Source organism: Mollisia scopiformis (genome assembly GCF_001500285.1).
Source record: "Mollisia scopiformis unplaced genomic scaffold LY89scaffold_22, whole genome shotgun sequence".
Classification (NCBI taxonomy): Eukaryota; Fungi; Ascomycota; class Leotiomycetes; order Helotiales; family Mollisiaceae; genus Mollisia; species Mollisia scopiformis.
Window position 1 is genome coordinate 773,205 of NW_017263602.1, and position 15,852 is coordinate 789,056.

Below are 15,852 nucleotides of genomic sequence, written 5' to 3' on the forward strand. Positions count from 1 at the left end.
TGGAAAAGGGATAAAATCGCCTGGCCCGCATGCGAACGATCGAACGAACTTTAAAAACTGCAATCGACACCGAGCAAGTTTTCTACGACCTCCCTGCCTACTCGAGTAGGTGGCGAGGTCCGAGTTTTTTGATCCTCTCGCTTAATGATTTTTTTTAAGGGGAGAGGATACTTACGTAGTTAAGCGAGACTGTGTAGTTCTTAGTATGTTGTCTTTCGCGAGATGATACCCAGAATATTACCAAGGTTCAATTTGGAAAGAGTCACCAGTGCATTGGAGGAGAAGACGAGTGTCGGGAGTAGCATTTATATGCTTTTGGCTATGTTTCATCTACTGATATAGCACGATCCCAATCCAACCAGCCAGTACAAGCCAATATAGTACATCCGTTCCCTGTCAACAAACGCCAAGAAGTAGCTCATTATCCCTCCATCCCGCTAACAATAAGGGGTATCAGGTTTGTACACTTTCCTCGTTCCATCATCACATCTGTCGCGTCGTAATAGTGGTCGTAAATAGAGCGTCAACAAAGGTCGCTGATTCCTCCTCTTCTTTACCGATCTTGCTGATGATTCCACTCTTTGGATTCTTGCCGAACTCCTTCATCTCGATCATAGGATCTCCCTTCTTCAAAGGACTGCTGGATCGACTGTTTGGATTTCCTTGGCTTTCCGTTCCAACGTCGACACTGATATCTTGGCTGACCATGATGCCACCCAGTGTTCGACTCTCTGTTGAGGCCACGTCCACGAGACCCTTTTCAGACGAATTATCCCCTCTCAATCTTTGTTTGGATTTCGATGCTTTGTCCCAAAATCTAATCTTCGACGGGCCTCGATCAGGTTCTTGCGATTGATCCACCGGATTGCCGTACATGTCGAGATTGTCACCCATCATGGCTTCATGTCGACTCTTCCTTGTAGAGGAAGCAGTCAACTTGTTGGGAATCAAATTTGACCCACCAGAGCTTCTACCTATTGGGCTATTTGGGTTATATAAGTCCAAGAAAGGCGAAAATTCACGGTAAGTTTTCCTAGCAAATACGCCGTGATCCGGCGAGTTCTTGTATACGTGTTGCTGTGTCTTAAAGAAGTTCAACGGGACAAATGTCAACTTCTTGCCTGGCGCGCGACTATGGATGGGCACAATTATCTTAAAAGTGATAAGCAATGCTGTTCCTGGAGGCGAGTCTTCACCGTGACCACGGCAAGGGGCATCGACGGGTTTCGCAATGAGCATTGCATCATTGAAGAACGGATCTTCGATCTCATCTTTCAGGGCTTCGAGAGTCGTTAAAAGCTGCTTCGCGAATTTTTGTTCCTTTGGTGAAGGATTATTGGGTTTGGCAGCCTTGAACAATAATTTGATACTTGCTGATACTGTCATGGTATCCATCTTCTTGAGATAGTCATACTGCCAATCTTCTAGGGATTCGATCGGAATCTGCATAGTCGGCAGTTGGTTTTTTGCGTCTTTGCGTGCAAGGACCTCGAAACCATGGCGTCCAGCTCCGAGAGATGCCCGAATGGCAAAGCAAGCCAAATGAACACCTTCGTCGAGCATATGTGGCTCGTAAGCATAATCACGCATGATATTGAGTCGACGTGCCAGGGTATGTGGGCCGGTTTGGAGACTCTGGGCAATGATGGGGACGACATAAGCGGGAGTCGCAAAACGAAAACCTGCAGCTTGAAGTCGATCTGCTTCTTTTCTCCCGACGCGATTAACTAGAAAAAGGAGTTGACCTCTGCCCACAGAGGAGTGACCAGCATCACGTTCAACGTCTTGCAGAGAACTAGTGACTGTGATCTCGCTCTGTTTGGACTTTGCGTTTTTCGCTGTCTTGGGAGGATTTCCAGTGGATATGATTTCGTCGTAAAGCACACCCATGTTGTCAAGTGGTTGATTTAGGTCGGCGGCTAAGTCTGCTGCTGCTACACAGAATAGCTCTCGAAAGACAAGCGAGTAATCCTCAATAGGTATACCTTCATCGTTGAGAAGGTTGCTGTCGGCCTTGGATCCAAGACGGCCTTTGATGCCGGCTCGGTGTACATGAAGTCGCATACCAGGAATCAAATTCCCGACACCGCTCCAGTTCCGCGATGTCCTGAAGATCCATAAAAAGACAGCGTGCGAAGTATTGAAAACATCATTGAGAGACTACCAGTCCGTTAGCTAGATGCACATCTGAAACTGTCGTCTGGAAATACGAACCCGCTCAAGCCAAGCGTTTGTGATCTTCTGTGTGGGTAGTCGACCTTCGGGTGTCACAAGAAGCTTTCCCTCATGGTCGAAAATGGCTGTAGCTAAGACGACTTGCTGTGCCCGCTTTGCTGACTTCAAAATCCGTCTTTGTGCAAGCAATGTAAACACTAGAAGTGTGAAGCATGCTGAAATGGACTATTCTTGTTAGCCAGAGCGTACATTGGCAAAAATGTTTAGTTGCTTACCAAGACAATGACGACGATGACCGTAGACGTACTCGAGAAGGAGTTGATCAAGGTAGAATCAACTACCCTCAGACGATACTGTGTGCCGACGGAAGCAAGCCAATGCATTCCCGACACAGCAACTCCAAGAACGTTGGCACTGATGATTCGCTTCCACCAAGACGTATCCCAGGACGATCTGAAAAGGAAAAATATACCGAGTGCTCCAGCACTTGCTCCTACTGCAATAGCACCTGCTCCAATGACATAGGCAACAGTATAGACACAGTCATAATTTGATATACCGGCTTGACCAAGGTAATGCATGCCACAGATACCAAATCCTGCAAGGATACTCCCTAATATGACTCTGACGATGCTTATTCTTTCGTTTGAACCAACTGCCCAGAAGGCCATGAAGAGGACAATCACAGGTAAGAAGAAGGACAAAGCTGTGAACCCGGAACTATATGCAATCTGTAGCTGCCTCTGACCTTCTCCAAGAACGATGGCACGATTGCCAATAAAGTGCATGCACCAGATTGCAATGCCTCCCATGGAAATCGAAGCAGCTGCGAGATGAAGCCTGTGATTCTGTAAGCCCAGACCAACATGAGCTCGGGAAGAGTAAATATTACCAGTTGTAAGCACCTCGCATCGAGGTTCTCCGGTTGATGATCTCCAACGTAGTCCATGATCCCACGAAGCTAATAAAATATGACAAGACGATGTATCCGGCTCTGAAGCGTCTGGGTATGAAGTGCCCTTCTAGGTCCTGGAGGTTGTCCATCACAGGAAGGGTTGAGAAACTTCGTTGTGGTCTCTCCGAAAGACGTGGCGGTACAGGTACGTGCTGTCGAGTCTATAGTATCCGTTCGTCGTCTTTCTTTTGGCAGGAAACTAAGGACATATAACTCTCACTCCTGGAAAGAACCGAGGAAGTGAAAGCTCGAGAGCAAGTGGGTCCTATACGGCTATTCCGGACGGCGATCTGAAATGGGACTGTAATCGATATCATTCCGCTTTGACACAACAACGTGTACTATCTCTAAGAGGCACAGGTCAGCGTGAGGTCCAGAAGATTTAAGCTTGGTCGAGAGAGAGAGCTACGGGTCGGTAAAGTGGTCCGTGAACAGGGAAGTCGAGTCGAGGTAGGAGATGTAGATCCTAGAGCTCGGACACCTGAGGAGACAGGTCCACAATGTGACTTGCAGACTGGTAGCAAAGTGGGGTCGACGAAAGAGAGACTATTGATCGACTGGGTCTAGTGGAAGGGACGAGATTGTTGCAATAGCCAGTAGCTGTCCAAGCTCCGAGTGGTCCTGCAGGCGTTCGATGCTAGGAGCAGTAGCGCAGAGATGTGGCTGCAGCTTGGTCAATTTGGGGTGAACGAAAGGAAGGACTCGGGTGAGTAGAAACGAGAGCGTTGAGGAAGAAGGAGAGAGAGAAGAGGAGGAAGAGCACACCGCCTGTGTGATTTGGATGTGCAGAAAGGAAGGGGGCGAATTCTCGTGGAGGAGAGAAATTCATTTTAGGATAAGGATAAGGAACAGAAGATCAATAGCAAAGCTGAGCGAGCGTAGGTACTTTCTTTGACCCGCTCGCTGTGAGCTCTTTCCGTGTCCAGAAGCTGGAAGGAAGATTGGCACTAACCCACAATAGCGTCGATCCAGTAACCCAGCATTTTGGGACCTGAGCGCCTCATCAACGAAGGAGAAAATTCCCGACCAGAAAATCCTCTCTGAGAGCGCCGAAATGCATATCCACAGGAACTTCGATCTCGCAAAGAACTTGAAGAAGATTTGTAACATGCTCCCGCTCTGCGAACAACATGGCGTTTGACAGAGCAGCCACTGATGACTTGACAGAGGAAAAGCAGGACTTCCCGCAGCATTAGCATCGGTTCTCCTTCTCAACTCGGGTTTCCGCAGACGGGTGAGAGGCAGGCAGACGCACTGTGCCTGTCGAAGCGGCTCGAAATGACATTGCCGGTTGGACAGCCAGATCTCGATGTGGCGCCTTCAGCTCTGGATGGTCCGTGGACAGACGCCATCTGAGATTCACGCTCGTCCGCACGCACGGTGATTGCTCGAGACGGTGCCTCTTGACGCAAGATTCTTAGAGGGAACATCGCTGAGTTTCATGGTGGAAATGTCTTAGACCCTAAGAAAGGCTGGTGCCGCTGCCAGAGAACCATATTTGTTGTTCCGAAAGTACAGAGTTACACAATAACGACAACGACGACATCTGTGTCCACATGCATTCTCTGTCCCGAGAGCATCCTAGTCGACTCAACTTGTCGCCGCTGTCTGAAATAAACACAGCACGGGAAGTCCTAAAGGTTGGTGTCGGGTCAGGTTCATCCTATCAAGTCTCAAGAAGCTTAGGGCATCCGATTGCCGAGCAGGATTTTCGTCCAGGTTTGACTGACTAGAGGGGCCCTTGAGCGAACCGAGCATAATCTCAATGATTTGTACTGGGCTGGGGAAGAGGAGTGGGGCTTGGCTTGGTGCATAGTCTAGTCTCACGGTCGATTCGAGGGGGTCAACGAGTGAATGGTAAATAGATTGTTTGTAATCTGCTTTGACTCTACCCGGAGCCGTTCCGTTTGATCGATTTTCAAGTCAAGTGCTGAAAAGGACGAGGTTCAGGGTGTTAGAAAAGCCCCACATACAACTATCAAAGAACACAACACGGCTCGAAAGGGGAGACCTGGGAAGGACAACAGGTGTAAGGAAACTGCTTTTTCGATGAAGTGTCGTGGGTTCAAGAAATGTCATACATTCTAGAACAGGGACGCTCGGGAACACTTCCGGAACTCGATCTGGACAGCTTTAGTGGTGTGGCTGAACCTTGTTTCTGGTCTGGGACGTCCTGCCTCTACCAAAATTACTTGTACCCGAACACATCTTCACGGTTTCTAAGACCTACATGCAGGACCGTTTTAGACTCTGCTGATGATATGTGCCATGAAGCCATGAGGCTAATGGTATTATCCGCACATTTCTCGCCACTATCACAATTTGACTCCCGCATGCTCTCCACATTAGCTATCTACCCACATTGTCTTATGGTCTCTCCCAACAAGGCATAGAAACTTCTGTACCCTCCTACACATGCTCAAACGTTCACAACTTTGTCTCTCCATTTCGACGCACTCTCTTCTGGCTGTCACCCCTGGCATCTCTGCCAATGTCATCAACCTCCCTGGATCTTTTCAAGAATGCAAAGTTTGGTTCAACCTCTCGATCCTTCAACGAGCGTGCCGGTTCTAGACCGTGGCTCATTCGAGGAATATCATCCAAGACCTCCTTAATTCCTCGAATAGAGCCCAGACCAACAGCATGCTTGACAGCTGTGAAGGCATTATCAAAGTCCTGCAGTTGCGAGTCTTTCTGTCTCAACAGCCCATTCTTTTCCCGGATCCTCTGTTCATATGTGTCTGTCACTCTTTTGATGGCCTGCTCTTTAGCACTCTCCTTAGCTTCCTCTAGCTTGTTGTCATACTCTCTCTGAAAGCGTGCTTCCAGTTCCTTCGTCATCTTGGCTCTAGCAGTTTTAAGCTTCTCATCAAATTCGGCTTGGAGTTGAGTTGTGATGCGGATGCGTTCTTCTTTTACAAATTGAGCTTTTTGTTGTAAGTTGGCCTGCATGACGACAGCCCTTGCGTTCTCGTTGTTTTTAATGAACTCTCCAGCTTCGGCCTCGTTCCAGGAACATGCAGTAGCAAAGTTAGACGGCCGCAACTTTTCGTCAAGTTCAGCATTGAGCTGGACCTTGGCCTTCTTTTTGTGCTCCTCGATCGCCTGAGTTGTGATGTTGCTAAAGAAATCATTGTTCACGGAAGTTTGGAACGCTTCTTGGATATGTAACTCGCAGTTGTCTATGGTTTGCCTACGCATGTCGTTCTTGGCAGCTTCTAAAGTGTTCTTGAGTACTTGACTGGATTCAAGCAGGCTCTGAACATCTTCCTGCGTGAGCCCTGCAAGCACCTCCTCTTTCGTCAATGCTTGAACTTCTTCCATGTTCCAATCAAGTCTTTGACTATCTACTGTTATAAATTTGTTAGTCAGTCTAGGTAAATGCGCTTTAAAGACAAAGAAACAAAATATAATACTGACAACCTGCGTGACTCTTCATCTGCTCCCTCTCCACAAGGCAAGCATTTTTCTCTTCTTCGTGCCTATAATTCAGGTCTACCAACGCCAACTCGGCTTTGGCGAGGTCATCCTGAAGTTGCTGGATGGTGACTGGGTTGGCTATACCGGATGTCTGGACAGGAAGTCGAACTCTGGGTTTGTCTGGGACATCATCGAAGATGAATATACCGCAATCCATGTCTCCTCCAATCTCGGGAAGCCCCCCACTCAATGGACGGCGCAGGTCATGTACATCTTCTGGATGCTGCAAGATCAGTTGCGACTCCTCTGAAGTAGCTTTCGGAAGGTCAAAGGTCGATCTACGCGGGACTGCCATGTCGTCTGCTACGGTGGTTGGTTCCGAAAGCGCGTTGAGTGTGTAGTGGCGCCAACGAAGTTCCTCTGGAGATTGTGCGGTCGAATGATATTGCGCAGATATATGTTGCACGATGGAGTACTGGTGGATGACTCCCGATGATGATATTTGGCACTCCTCATTACATGGGCCATGCACTGCAATTGGGACGAAGTCACCTTCTAGCGGACCAAAGCGCTCCTTCGTCGTTCTCGAAGGCTTGATCTCTGGAAGCGACATTTTGCTGGTTTCGAAACTTTGCGGTTTTGATTGACCAGCAAATTGCGCTTTCGATATGTGGTAGTTGCAGGTGTTGAGTTTGCGCGTTGAGGAGGAGGATGGACTAAATGGACTGCGCCTACAACCAAGAAAGAACTTATAGATTTGACCTTCTCACCCTAAAGAAGACCAGGCTGAAGTCGAACTTTTCGTCTATTCCAAGTATTGAATATCAACAAAGAAGTTTCATATACTGCATACTCCAATCTCGCCTCCAATCTATACGTTATACTCCATTTCAACTGACATTATTCACAAGCCCTTCTTTTCCCTCAACCCCAAGTCTTAATCTTTTTCATGCTCCCTTCCAAGTCCAGCGCCTTATGCATATCAAAACTATTCCACAAAAGATGCGGTTCATGACCCCATCCCCTCCTCATACACTCAAACTCCGCCTTCTTGAAATAATCCTCCAAGATAGGTCGATACTCAGGATGCGCACATTTCCGAATAATAACCAACGCCCTCTCCTTCGGACTCAATCCCCTCACATCCGCTAATCCTTGTTCGGTGACTATGACATCGAGATCGTGTTCCGTCTGATCAATATGCGTACACATCGGCACGATACAACTCACACCATGCGGATCCGATTTCGTAGGTCTCGTGGACGGCGTATGCATAATACTATACTTCGCCGAGCGCAAGAAATCGGCAGAACCACCAAGACCGTTCAGCATTCGGGAGCCCATGACACAGGTGCTGTTGGCGTGGGCGTAGATGTCGACCTCGACTGGGGTGTTCATGCCGATGACGCCGAGGCGACGGATGATCTCGGGGGAGTTGGAGACTTGTTGCGAGCGCAGGAGGAGCTTGTTGTGGTATTGTTCCCAGCCGTCGTAGAAGCGTTTGAAGCCGTCGGGGGAGAAGCGAATGGATGTTGCGGTGGCGAAGTCGAGGCGGCCCGAGTCGAAGAGATCGAGGAAGGTGTCTTGTAGGACCTGAGGTTGTCAGATCTTGGTCTAGGGTTAGTTGAAGCTTGGAAATACTTACCTCAGTCCAGACTTTCAGGTTCTGGAAATTTGACTCAGCTAGTCCACCAATGACTGCGTTGGCGATGTTTCCAATACCGGATTGCAGAGGTAGGAGGTTTTTAGGTAGTCGATCATGCTTCACTTCATGCTCGAGGAATTCGATGAGATGTCTCGCAATAGCTCTAGAACTCTCATCTTCTGGAGAATTCGGGACAGTCTGATCTTGGTAGTCTGACTCGATGATCGCCACGATCTTCTCGGAATCTACGGGGATGCAGGTTGTGCCAATGCGGTCTTCTGGTGCCATGATCAGGTAAGGCTTTCGATGAGGAGGTAGTTGGGTCATGGTGATGTCGTGGAGGCCTTCCATGTTTGGGATAGCGGTGTTGACTTCGACAATGATCTTCCAAATCTATTAGCCCTGTGGAAATTGCCATCTGTGAATTATTTATTACCTTGTCTGCCATTTGTATCAATTCTGGAGAGGCTCCAACGGAAGCTCCAGGTATAATTCCACCATCTTCCGTGATTGCTGAAGCTTCCACCACGACAACATCTAGTTTCTTGTTCGGCCGATCCTTGGTATAGAATCCCTATACTTAATTAGTACTCGTTTCTCCAAGCATGCATCCAAATATGTAACAATGTCCATAAAGTATACGGACATCGACAGCCACAATCGTAGGGTAGATTTCCGATCACTGTCCAATCTTTACCCAAGTATCGAGGAAAAGGAGCACCCACATAGACCAAATCCACCGGAAACATCGACAAATGCTTATCAAAGAATTTGATATTCCCATTATTGATTCCCTTCGCAATCTGCTTCCCGACTTGATGAGGACTTCTCCTCTCAATCATATTGAGCGCCGCCCAACGATTCTCAGTTTCTGCCCCAGAACTCGCACCTACGAACAAAGTATATTTCAACTTCCCCTCCAAGCCATTCTTCTCGACATGATCCGCGAGCATCGTTGGGATTTTCTAGCACAAAACTTCTTAGATAAAAGTACTTTGCCGGACAATCCGAAAAGTCCAGAACAGACGCAATTGAGCAATTGAAACATACCTTTGGATACCCAACACCCGTAAACCCAGACCAACCAACATAAGCCCCATTGGGAAACAACGGAATCAAATCCTCAGGATGAGCCAGCTTCTTCAGCAACGAAGGTCTTCTCACTCGTGCCTTCAGAGCAGCCGAAGCTGTCAGAGCTGCCGTAGCCGCCATCTTGCTCCGTCACAGAAATCCGCACTCAATTGCAGAAGTGGCAGGTACCCAATTCGAGCGAATTTTAGGGGTCGTGCTTCTAGGAAAGCTATGGGGGACTTCGATGGTATTTAAATCGTATGATGCTGTTGCATAGCTCATGCGGATCAATCTCGGGAGACGTGGGATGCCCCGCCTTCTTACATCACTGAGCGTTCGGGGCCAGGGGTTGGGCGCCGCAATCGCTGGTTTTTCGGTTATGTCTGGTTACGAGTGAAACATCTTGTGTGAAAGTTGTTTGGATCTTCCGTCAGTCCGAAGAGGAACTTGGTGCGGGATATCTCTAAATGGTCACAGCTTTCTTGTTCCTGGCTATGAAAGGGAAACACTTGGCAAGATTTAGTCTACCATTGCAGTCGGTGGTTGTTTTATTACCGAGCCCCTTTTAAGACACGTGAGTGACAAATGAACAGCGTTGACTCGTACATTCATGTATTTGTAACTTTGTTACAGTAGATCAACAAGGCTTCATGCAGCAACAGGTGCAGCAGCAGGTGTTGCAGCTTCTCTAGCCATCCTCATCTCACTTTGGCTTAATCGCAAATCCTCGCTATAATCTCCAAATGCAGTCACTAATTCACCCAGTCCACTCTTCAATGCAGCCAATACTGTATCGACTTCTGGACTTTCCTGCCTCGACTTCACATCGGTCCAGTGCTTTCCTACTCGACTTTTGAATCCTTCCAACTGAGTGATTGTCGTCGTAAGTGTTTGTATAATGAGTTTGACATCTCTTTGGACATTGCCGAACTTGTCTTCTGTAAGACTGCATACAGCAAACCTCGTCAAGGAATCGATAGCATCAACAATAATGCCTACATCGCCATATGGCGATCCGAGCACAACAGCAGCGATTCTTCGTCTGTATTCTTGTCGGAATGGCCATCCTATTTCCGAGCTGACCACCCACAATGCCCAGTCTCTGAAAAGTCCAGTGACATCCTGAGCAGCCATCATTTGCTTCTGAGCTGGAGTCAAAATGACACCCTCGGCTTTCTCCAGTAGCTTTCGGGACTTTGGAGAAAGACCTGAATTTGGTGATTGTCCGTGGTTTTTAGCATACTTCCCAACCGCTTGCAGAGCGCTCTCGCTAGCTGAAGTTGGCTTTGCAGCATTTCCAAACAGATCCCCTGGCTTCTTGAGACTATCTTTGATTGGAGGAGCTAGTCGTGGCAGCCCTGATATGAAATCCTGATTTGATGCCGTAGATGAAGGTGCAGCAGCTGGTGGTCTTTCATACTCAGCGATGCGTAATGTCACGCCACTGATGACCCCGAGGCATACTCCCAGTATCTGTGACCAAGCTGATCCTCCTTTTCGGTCAATATCCTCATAAATCGATTTGCGACGACCTTCAAATCTTTCCGCAATATATGCTAACTCCCAGAAAGCAAAGGCCTGTTTGAAGATCAGTATATTTGTTTACAGTAGCTAGCACTGACAACTCACTCGTGTCTGTAGTTTCTTCCCCTTCAAGCCTGTCAACAAGCTGCCATTCGGATCTCGTGATTCGTAAGTGATGGGTCGCTCATTCTTCAAGGGTTCCTGAGCAACATAAACCGAAAATGCAGCATTGCCGACTTCCCATAACATAGTAAGTAGGAAGCCCGCGATAACTGTGCGAAGAAGAACACTATAGTGAAATGGTCGTATAGTTGGAAGAGAGCTCGATTTGGGAAGACTCCAGAAGATCTTCGCCCAAGATCGTGTAAAGCTCCAAGCACACTGTCGAACAGAATATGGATATATTCCTATGGGTATCGAGTAGAGAATAGGTGCTGCTATAGCGACCGCGATCGTCCGCTGGAGTGACCTTTTCACCAATTCCGGGATCTTGGTCCTGACCTGTATCGCGGGATGGATGATGGTTGGCACTGGCTCTGTGGACCCCTTTGGCTTTGTTTTGACGACTGGCATATCAATTCGATCATAATCGCCATAGAGGTGGAAGCCCGTCTGAGCGAGTGCCAGGAAGAACAGAAAGCTTGTGAGATAGATCGGCTTCTCATTCAGAGTTGTTCGGTCCGTCCTTGGAATAAGCTTGATCCTGTTTAGATCTGCGTCCTTCGATGCGGACCAGATATAGATCTCGCTGAACATGTATGCAGAGAAGAAATACCATCCCACCGTTTGAACAACCTGGAAACTGGGTCCATATCTCTTGAACGTGTCCCATCCCGAGTTCGATGTTCGTATGCCAACGTGTAATTGCGCCAGTCGAAGAATAAAGATCACGAATGCGGGTATGAAAAGGAGGCCAGCTCGAATGCCAGCTTTTCCAAGTGGAAACCATGACCAGAACACTGTGCCGACGTCAGTTGTTGATTCTGCAACCTTTGAAAGGTTATTCTTACCAGAATTCTTCTCTCCAATCAAAACAGATTCAACGTAGCAGAGAAAGGCGAGGATTGCAGTTGCCCCAGCAAATCTTCGGTGCATGAGAGGTGTGAGAAAGTCCTTGTACGGACGAATTCGAGGTGCTGGAGGCATCTTGAGAGATCGACAATTATCGCTTTCTCCTGTAGCTGTAAAGACTGAATGGAAAAGTGATCAACTTTCGCTACACGATAGCGAGTTTCATATCATCGTTGTCGTGTTGTGGAGGCACAAGCAAAAGCGTGTTGACATTTGCGATTCCAGAACAAAATACAGCTTTAGACGACGCGAGCCTTGCGCCGCCAAGCCACTTCGGAGCTAAACCCGGGTACGTCAACTTCCAACCACGAGATCCGATATCACCAGGCAACCGACAAGCACAAATATCAACGTTGTAACCGCTGGTCGAGAAGTGCAACATTACTACGTGCTACTGCAATCATGTCTTTCGATCAATTATCATCGCTGGAGTCGCAGCCAACGACTATGCGACGAGAGGACGACCCGCAATATGCAGACGATCCAGAGTTCCAACGCCTGTCGCAGGATCTCATGTCGAAACTGTTCTCATTGACTGGCAACATCTCGAGGCTTTCAAACGAAGTTGCGTTATTAGGCACGAGAAGAGATACCGAGCGGGTTCGGGAAAGAGTCCACGACTTGCTCGAGGAATCTAAGGACACTTTCAAAGAGGTCGGCGAAGGAGTAAAGAAGATTCAAACATGGGAGGATGTCAGCGTAAGATCAAGAATTGAAGAGTATATTATCTAGACTAACTAGTCTTCAGCCATCGCAGAAATATACCCAGCAGAAGCTGACGCGGGAATTCCAAAACAACCTCCAAGAATTCCAGAATGTACAGCGACAAGCTCTTGAGAAGCAACGATCATCAGCATCGGCAGCACGAACTGCATTGGAGGAACAACAGTCACCCAGCGCTGAGGGTAGCAATACTTTCGGTCAGCAACAATCGCAAGAACAACTGCGACTGGCTTCGCAGGACGAAGTGGATTTCCAAGACTCTTTGATCGTGGAACGGGAAGCCGAGATTCGAAATATCGAGCAGGGTGTCACTGAACTGAACGAACTCTTCCGAGATGTTGCGCACATCGTCAACGAGCAAGGGGAAATGCTTGATACCATTGAAGGAAACGTCGATAGAACTCGAACTGACACCAGAGGTGCGGATTTGGAGTTGAGGAGCGCTGCGAGATACCAGAGAAATGCTCGGTCGAAAGCATGCTGTTTGTTGCTGATTCTGGCCGTTATTCTTACCATTATCATTCTTGCAGCAACTTTGGGATGAAATGGAACGGGGTTCTGGGTGTACATATATTTTAGAGGCGTTTGGAGTTTTCGATGAGCATACTAGCACCCCTTCGACTTTCATTTGTTTGTCTACTATTACATTGTATTGAATGGAGACTAATATGGAAGATGATGCTGCTTGAAACGGCAACTTAGCAAGTGTCAAATATACTCCAGAGAACATTGTCAAGAGCCCTCAGTTTTCACTCGACTCAAGTGAGCGTCAATCGACTCAAGTGAGCGTCAATCGACCCTGATCTTAATTATTCTCTACTGTAGGACATTATGAGTTTTACCGGAAAGTTGTACACCTTCGATAGACAATTGAATTCTTGCCCGTTTTGTTTGTGAGTTTGTTAATGATTGTCTTTCTCAGGTTGAAGGTTACGCGGAGTTGGACATTCAATTCTAGCTCTTACTCTGGGAGATGAGACGGTTTAGAATATGTATTCAAATCCATTCAGACAATATAGAAAACTACTGTGAATAATATTCGAATCAATGAATCACACTCCTCTTTAGCGACATATTAGAATTGGAACACTCGAGACCTGACCACGTTTTGCCGGAACAAGTGAGGATATCCTGGAAACCTCGAGCCCCTGACATCACCGCCACCGCGAGGCTCTTGGTTTCACTTACCGACCGCGTTCTGCCGCGTCTCCTCGTCTTCTCGACATCTTTCGCCATAAATTTCGAAACTCCATCAACAATAGCTGTGTACCTCGAACATGGCTTCCACATTAGATGAAAAGAGTCTACAAGAGGCATTTTCATCACGACCCGACATCCAAGGTGCTATTCGAAATGCAGCTGCAGGTGAGCTTCAACATCCAAGCCTTGCTATTGTAGCCCCCAGGAGTTACGCATCACTTGTTACGACTTGCAAATTTCCACTTAATTGGGTTACTGATTTTGTATATTATAGCTGGACCACATTACACCGAACTCTTCAACCAAATCAGCTTACATGTCTGCAGCCTTGCGCCTGTAAGCTCAGAGCCTGCTACAAAAAAGAGACGACTGGATGAAAACATCGCGAGTCGGCCTGCCACCAATGGAACGAATGGACATGCTGCTACAAATGGCACATCTGCTGCCAGTAGTGAAGATCCTGTACTTCTCGAGGTTAAAGATATCTCAGTCGTGATTCCACAGAGAAAGAAATACACCTTGTGCTTTACCTCCTCACACCTCTACGCGCGACTACCAGATTCCAAAGAACCCGTTCCTGGCATCAGCTTTGCGTGGAGTGATATAGGTATGCTCCAACTAATTTTAGTTACTTAGTTGTACTAATTGAAATCACCAGAATATGCTTTCTGTCTACCAGTACCCGAAAAGACGCAAAAGCAATACAACTACATTCTCTTCCCCCGAAACTCCATAATCGCCCCCTCAAAACCCATCCCAGGCGCCCCTCCAACCCCAGAGCCCATCGTCTTCAGCATCCCAGACAGCGCGCCCAAGCCCGGGACAATCAGTGGTCTCGAAGCAGCCGCAGCCTCAGCAGTTTCCGACGACCTGAAAACACTTTTCGACTGGGCTCTTTTAGCACGATTGAAAGCCGCGGGTAAGGACACGAAGATCGTACAGGCAGATGAGAAGCTGTTTGCTTCAGAGCAGAGACAGGCGCATAGACCGGGCGAGAAGGCAGTGCATGTCAAGGCATTCAGAGGTTCGAAAGATGGGTATCTGTTTTTTTTGCCCAATGGCATATTATGGGCGTTCAAGAAACCGATGTTGTTCCTACCTCATGAGAGGATATTGGCTGTATCGTATACGAGTGTATTACAACGGACTTTCAATCTTTCAGTGGAAGTAGACATGAGTGTGTCCGGTGGAGAAGAGAGTACCGAGGAATTCGAGTTCTCGATGCTGGATCAGGAAGATTTTGGCGGCATCGACGGTTTTGTAAAGAGACATGGTTTGCAAGACAAGAGTATGGCAGAACAGAGGAAGGCTAAGAGGTTGAATGTGAATGTGGTGAAAGACGAGGATGGGAATGTGGTCGGCAATGTCGAGGCTGGAGAACTGGAAAAGGCTGCTTTGGAAGCTGGTGGCCAGGAAGAAATAGATGAGGAGGATGAAGAAGAGGAAGATTATGATCCTGGGAGTGATGGGGAGAGTGAGGGCTCGGGATCAAGTAGTGAGGAGGAAGATGATGATGTTGAAGGTGGTGGAGAGGAAGAAGGCGACGAGGAAGAAGATGAAGAGGATGATGAAGCAGCGGACGAGTTGTAAGAACTATGAGAGCGGCGTAAAAGTATATACTGACTCCGGCACTTGATAATGAAGAGTGCTAATGAATAATACATTTGTCATTCACACTTCCACATTGTTGAAATCTAAGTACTGGCCTAGATCATTAAAGTATCCTTTCAGTTAATTTTAAAATTTGAAGCTCAATATTTCGTGTGACAAAGAACCTCATCAGACAGCTCGATGTGCGTCAGCTGAAGGAGTCAGGCCAAACTCTAGCGAATCTTCAGTAGGTACTTTATTTTTCATAGTACAATACAAGGGTGAACGATCCATTAAGCCTCCTCGTAAAGTAGGGAGGTTGAATAATTCACATATTCTGGAACATTGCGGAAGGCTTAAAGTAGAACGAGACATTCTTCACTTATAACAAACCTAAAGCACGGCAACAATTACACAGTTTCAAGGATGATGCTTCAACGAGATCCATTGCAGTGAGCTCGGTTGCTCAAGATCAAAG

At 47.5% G+C, this 15,852-nt stretch overlaps 5 protein-coding genes across 5 annotated transcripts; 2 read left to right on the top strand and 3 right to left on the bottom strand.

Annotated features, from left to right (window-relative positions):
• Positions 1-291: 291 nt before the first annotated feature.
• On the bottom strand, positions 292-3,587 carry LY89DRAFT_221723 (uncharacterized protein). Its single transcript, XM_018205951.1, has 4 exons — positions 3,068-3,587; positions 2,451-3,015; positions 2,215-2,400; positions 292-2,160 (listed from the first exon to the last, which is right to left on the bottom strand). The coding sequence occupies exons 1-4, from the start codon at positions 3,217-3,219 to the stop codon at positions 484-486; spliced, it is 2,580 nt and encodes an 859-aa protein (XP_018066444.1). The 5' UTR covers positions 3,220-3,587; the 3' UTR covers positions 292-483.
• Positions 3,588-5,341: 1,754 nt separating this feature from the next.
• On the bottom strand, positions 5,342-6,481 carry LY89DRAFT_688562 (uncharacterized protein). The gene has a single exon (XM_018215732.1). The coding sequence runs from the start codon at positions 6,452-6,454 to the stop codon at positions 5,558-5,560; it is 897 nt and encodes a 298-aa protein (XP_018066445.1). The 5' UTR covers positions 6,455-6,481; the 3' UTR covers positions 5,342-5,557.
• A 993-nt stretch (positions 6,482-7,474) lies between these two features.
• Positions 7,475-11,039, bottom strand: LY89DRAFT_700047 (putative acetyl-CoA hydrolase; the record flags this gene model as incomplete). The annotated part of the gene is made up of 9 exons (XM_018217098.1): positions 7,475-7,506; positions 7,540-8,143; positions 8,196-8,579; positions 8,632-8,769; positions 8,921-9,160; positions 9,246-9,365; positions 9,596-9,631; positions 9,927-10,844; positions 10,896-11,039. The coding sequence occupies 9 exons, from the start codon at positions 11,037-11,039 to the stop codon at positions 7,475-7,477; spliced, it is 2,616 nt and encodes an 871-aa protein (XP_018066446.1).
• A 1,129-nt stretch (positions 11,040-12,168) lies between these two features.
• Positions 12,169-13,615, top strand: LY89DRAFT_653787 (SNARE domain protein). Its single transcript, XM_018212266.1, has 2 exons — positions 12,169-12,560; positions 12,610-13,615. The coding sequence occupies exons 1-2, from the start codon at positions 12,264-12,266 to the stop codon at positions 13,126-13,128; spliced, it is 816 nt and encodes a 271-aa protein (XP_018066447.1). The 5' UTR covers positions 12,169-12,263; the 3' UTR covers positions 13,129-13,615.
• A 152-nt stretch (positions 13,616-13,767) lies between these two features.
• On the top strand, positions 13,768-15,459 carry LY89DRAFT_722467 (Rtt106-domain-containing protein). The gene is made up of 3 exons (XM_018218734.1): positions 13,768-13,949; positions 14,059-14,391; positions 14,443-15,459. The coding sequence occupies exons 1-3, from the start codon at positions 13,862-13,864 to the stop codon at positions 15,372-15,374; spliced, it is 1,353 nt and encodes a 450-aa protein (XP_018066448.1). The 5' UTR covers positions 13,768-13,861; the 3' UTR covers positions 15,375-15,459.
• The last annotated feature ends 393 nt before the right edge of the window (positions 15,460-15,852 follow it).